General features: G+C 57.4%; 2 protein-coding genes across 11 annotated transcripts in view; both read left to right on the forward strand.

Moving 5' to 3' along the window:
* Positions 1 to 3,445, forward strand: part of GOLGA3 (golgin A3) — a 41,538-nt gene that overhangs the window by 30,666 nt on the left and 7,427 nt on the right. The gene's annotated exons all lie outside the window — the stretch shown is intronic.
* LOC105299550 (golgin subfamily A member 3-like) lies at positions 25 to 3,438 on the forward strand. 2 transcript variants are annotated; one of them, XM_011371361.2, is made up of 4 exons: positions 25 to 603; positions 699 to 842; positions 1,274 to 1,471; positions 2,227 to 3,438. In XM_011371361.2, the coding sequence occupies exons 2-4, from the start codon at positions 753 to 755 to the stop codon at positions 2,485 to 2,487; spliced, it is 549 nt and encodes a 182-aa protein (XP_011369663.1). In that variant the 5' UTR covers positions 25 to 603; positions 699 to 752; the 3' UTR covers positions 2,488 to 3,438. The 2 variants fall into 2 exon arrangements, with proteins under 2 accessions (XP_011369663.1, XP_011369662.1); XM_011371360.2 differs by having other exon boundaries at positions 25 to 842.

A 3,445-nucleotide genomic window follows, 5' to 3' on the forward strand; every position in this document is an offset into this window, starting at 1 on the left:
CTCTGTCTCCTGAGGATTTATGAGTGGGGAGACTATATCAAATTAAGTAAAGCAAACACTTCTTACTTAAAGCATTGGGAGGGGGGACTTAGTCACAGTCTCCCTTTTACTTTAAGTATTTTTTCTCTCCCTCGCTTAGCAGTGGGTGTGAGGGCGTGAGGCCTGTGGTCTCTCCCGTCCCCATGCTGCCCAGCTGGCACAGCTCAGCAGTTGTCAGATGGGGACCTCAGGCCGGTTACTTACCTTGAACCTCAGTAAAATGAGATAAATAATGGAACCCCCTCGGTAGGGGGCTGAGTGAAGAGACAGCTGCAAAATGCTCAGAACGCCATCTGCGCCACAGTGGCAAGAGGGTGTGCACACGTGCGTGTGTCCACGTGCATGTGTGTGTGCGCGCACCCTTATGGTGGTGGTATGTGTCTGGTGCAACTCAGCTTCTGTGCCAGTCATTTGTAACTCTTAGATGTTGGTCAGAATTCACCTGTGTGTCCAAGGCAGTTAGCTGAGAGTCATGTGGTTTGCGAGCTGTCAGTCAGCCCTGTGGAGGAAAGGGAAGGGCTGTGAGAAGCGTGTCACCCGCTGGCGTGGTCAGCAGCTCACGCGGTAGGTGGATGCGAACCATGCGGGGAGCGAGGCAGGCAGTTGTCGTGGGTGTACTTGAACCCGTGACCCAGCCCACCTTCCCGTCCCGCTGCTAGGAGAGAATCCAGGCCCTGGAGGCAGAGCTGCAGACCGTCAGCCACAGCAAGGAGATGCTGGAGAAGGAGCTGCAGGAGGTCATCGCGCTGACCAGCCAGGAGCTGGAGGAGCTCCGGGAGAAGGTGCTGGAGCTGGAGGACGAGGTAGGCGAGCCCGCTGCTCGGGGGCAGCCTAGGGCTAGGGACCCAGAGAGCCAGCGCCACCTGCGCGCTCACCACGGCCACCGTGTGACCGCTCCCTGGGTCTGAGCACCAGATGCCAGACGCCCCCACAAGCCCGCAGCAGCCGCCCTCCGATGAGGCCACCCGTGCTCCCGGCCACCCTGCGCGGTGGCGCTAAGTTTTGAGACAGCCCTGCCCCTGGTCAGAGCACTATGGTCGAAATACTGGGTCGCCCCCTCAAACTGGCAGAGACCCTAAAAGAACCCACAGAGCCTCCAGCCCAAAGGCCGCGGCCGCCCCACCGTGGTGCATGGGGCAACTGTCGTGTCCATGTCAGCCGGTCCGTTTCTGGTGAGCGACCACTCCATTACCACAAGTGACTGCTCACCGCTCACCTCGCCGGATCGTTGCAGCTTCAAGAGTCCAGAGGCTTTAGGAGGAAGATAAAGCGCCTCGAGGAGTCGAGCAAGAAGCTGGCTCTGGAACTGGAGCACGAGAGAGGGAGGCTGGCGGGCCTCGGGCAGACCAGCGCAGCTCTGCGGGAGCACAACAGCGTCCTCGAGACGGCGCTGGCCAGGAGGGAGGCTGACCTCGTGCAGCTGAACCTGCAGGTACCCGGCACGCCCGCCGCGGCCTCTCGAGTGTCCTGGCTGCGCTGTTCATGTCCCCTCACCACCGCCACGCCCACAGCAGCCAGGGCGTCTGGCCTCTGCCTCCGGCACTCCAGCCCCAAGACGGTAGAGCGCCTCTGTCTGTCACCAAGGCTTGAAGAGCTTGTGGGTGGGCGGCTCCTGGCGAGGCAGATGAGACCTTTTCGGCTTAGGCCAGTCACACTGTACATAAGGACACTCACCTGAGGGCTTCGTGTGACACAAACTCAGGTCTGAACCTTGGCAGGGGTCTCGACCTGGGCTCTGTGACCCCTGGGGTTCAGAAGGCTGGCGGTCCAGGGAAGTCCTCATGTGCAGGTCAGTGGCCTGACGTCCCAGCCATCGGAGAGCTCAGAGACATTTGTCAGGCACTGATCCTCCCCACCCCCGCACCCGCTGCATCGCCCCACAGGTGTTGGCGATTGCAACCCTGCTTTCCGTGCGTCCCTGGGTTCCTGGCCGCACACTTGAACATGACCTTGGGTCTTGCCCCCGTGTTCTCAGATTTCGGCTTTCATAGCCTTGCTCCTCCAGATGGGACCCTCTGTGCTTCCCCACCTCATCTGCTGGCTGGTGACATGTCATGATGTGTGTGCCCCCACCCTGCGAGGCCCCCACATGGCCCTGAACAGAGTGGCCTGTGCTTTCTCCCGGGCTTTGCAGGTGTTCAGCACTTGACATCCTTCCTGACTCACCACCTCTGCCATGTGCTGCAGGTGCAGGCGGTCTTGCAGCGCAAAGAGGAGGAGGACCGCCAGATGCAGCAGCTCGTCCAGGCCCTGCAGGCCGCCCTGGACACGGAGAGGCAGACCGTGCGCAGCCTCAAGGAGCAGGTGCGTGGCCAGCTCCGACCGCGCCACAGCAGGGCCTTAGGACGCTCGAGTTCAGGGTCTGGAAGCCGAGGGTGGGTGCCCAGCAAGCATCAGCTCCCTCCCAGGGGTCTGCTGAGAACAAAGGTGTCACCTCAGCATTGCTGACAGTGGGAGGCTGGAGCCCCAACGTTCATCAGAACAAAAGGGCTCGACTGGACCACGTCGTGCCAGGGGACGGTGTCCTGCGGAATTTAGGGTTAAAGCAAACTTCAGGGCAACACATGACCCCATTTGTGTTCAAAATGACAGCCAGGAAAGATGGTTTCCTTGGCCCTTCACCATTTCCGCGTTTGGACCAGTTTCTCCAGCTGGCTCCTTTCCACGCTCAGGTGTTCACCAGCGTCAGATCGGCCACCTGGCCCTTTCTCTACTGTCTCTGTAGGTCTCCCCTTGTTAGGATGTAAGCCTCCTTGGAACAAGGGGCGGTAGCTTGTGTCTCCTCGTGTTTCTGGTGCCTGGCAGAGCAGAGGCTCAGAACATGTTTGTGCGTGCATGCGTGGGTCCGTGTGACGTGGGTTTTGCCACATCCTTAAAAATTCCTTAGTGATAATGTAATAGAGGCAGAAAAAAACAATTCTTTGTTTCTTATGTGAGACAGTGAAATGCTCTTTTAAAATAGAACTAGTTTTAGATGTGTCAGGAACACTGTAACATGAGCAGTTGGCTTGTTCTTGGCCCACGTTCGCCTGACCTGCGCTCAGCGTTTGGTCCTTGCATGTGGTCTCTGCAGACCCGCCGCTCTGAGTTGGTCCACGGCGCTCCTCCCCTGCTTCTCTCTCCCCTCGCCTCCCATTCTTGCTGTGTGCTCAGGCGTCACTTGCTAATTTTATTCTCATCAGAAAGAAGTTCCCAACTAAAACTGCCGGGGGAGTGATGTATATATGATTTTGGTTTTCCTTGTAAGGATAGTACTTGTGAATAATGTTTGTTTCTCTAAATGCATTTGTCTGATTTGCCTGATTGATCATAGAAATAGTACATGCTGGCAAAAAGTTTTTAAAAAAGTAATCAAGGTTAAAGTCCAGACCATCTTGACTCTACCTAGTGACAACCACTGAATTTG

The sequence above is a fragment of the Pteropus vampyrus genome, unplaced genomic scaffold (assembly GCF_000151845.1).
Source record: "Pteropus vampyrus isolate Shadow unplaced genomic scaffold, Pvam_2.0 Scaffold189, whole genome shotgun sequence".
Lineage (NCBI taxonomy): Eukaryota > Metazoa > Chordata > Mammalia > Chiroptera > Pteropodidae > Pteropus > Pteropus vampyrus.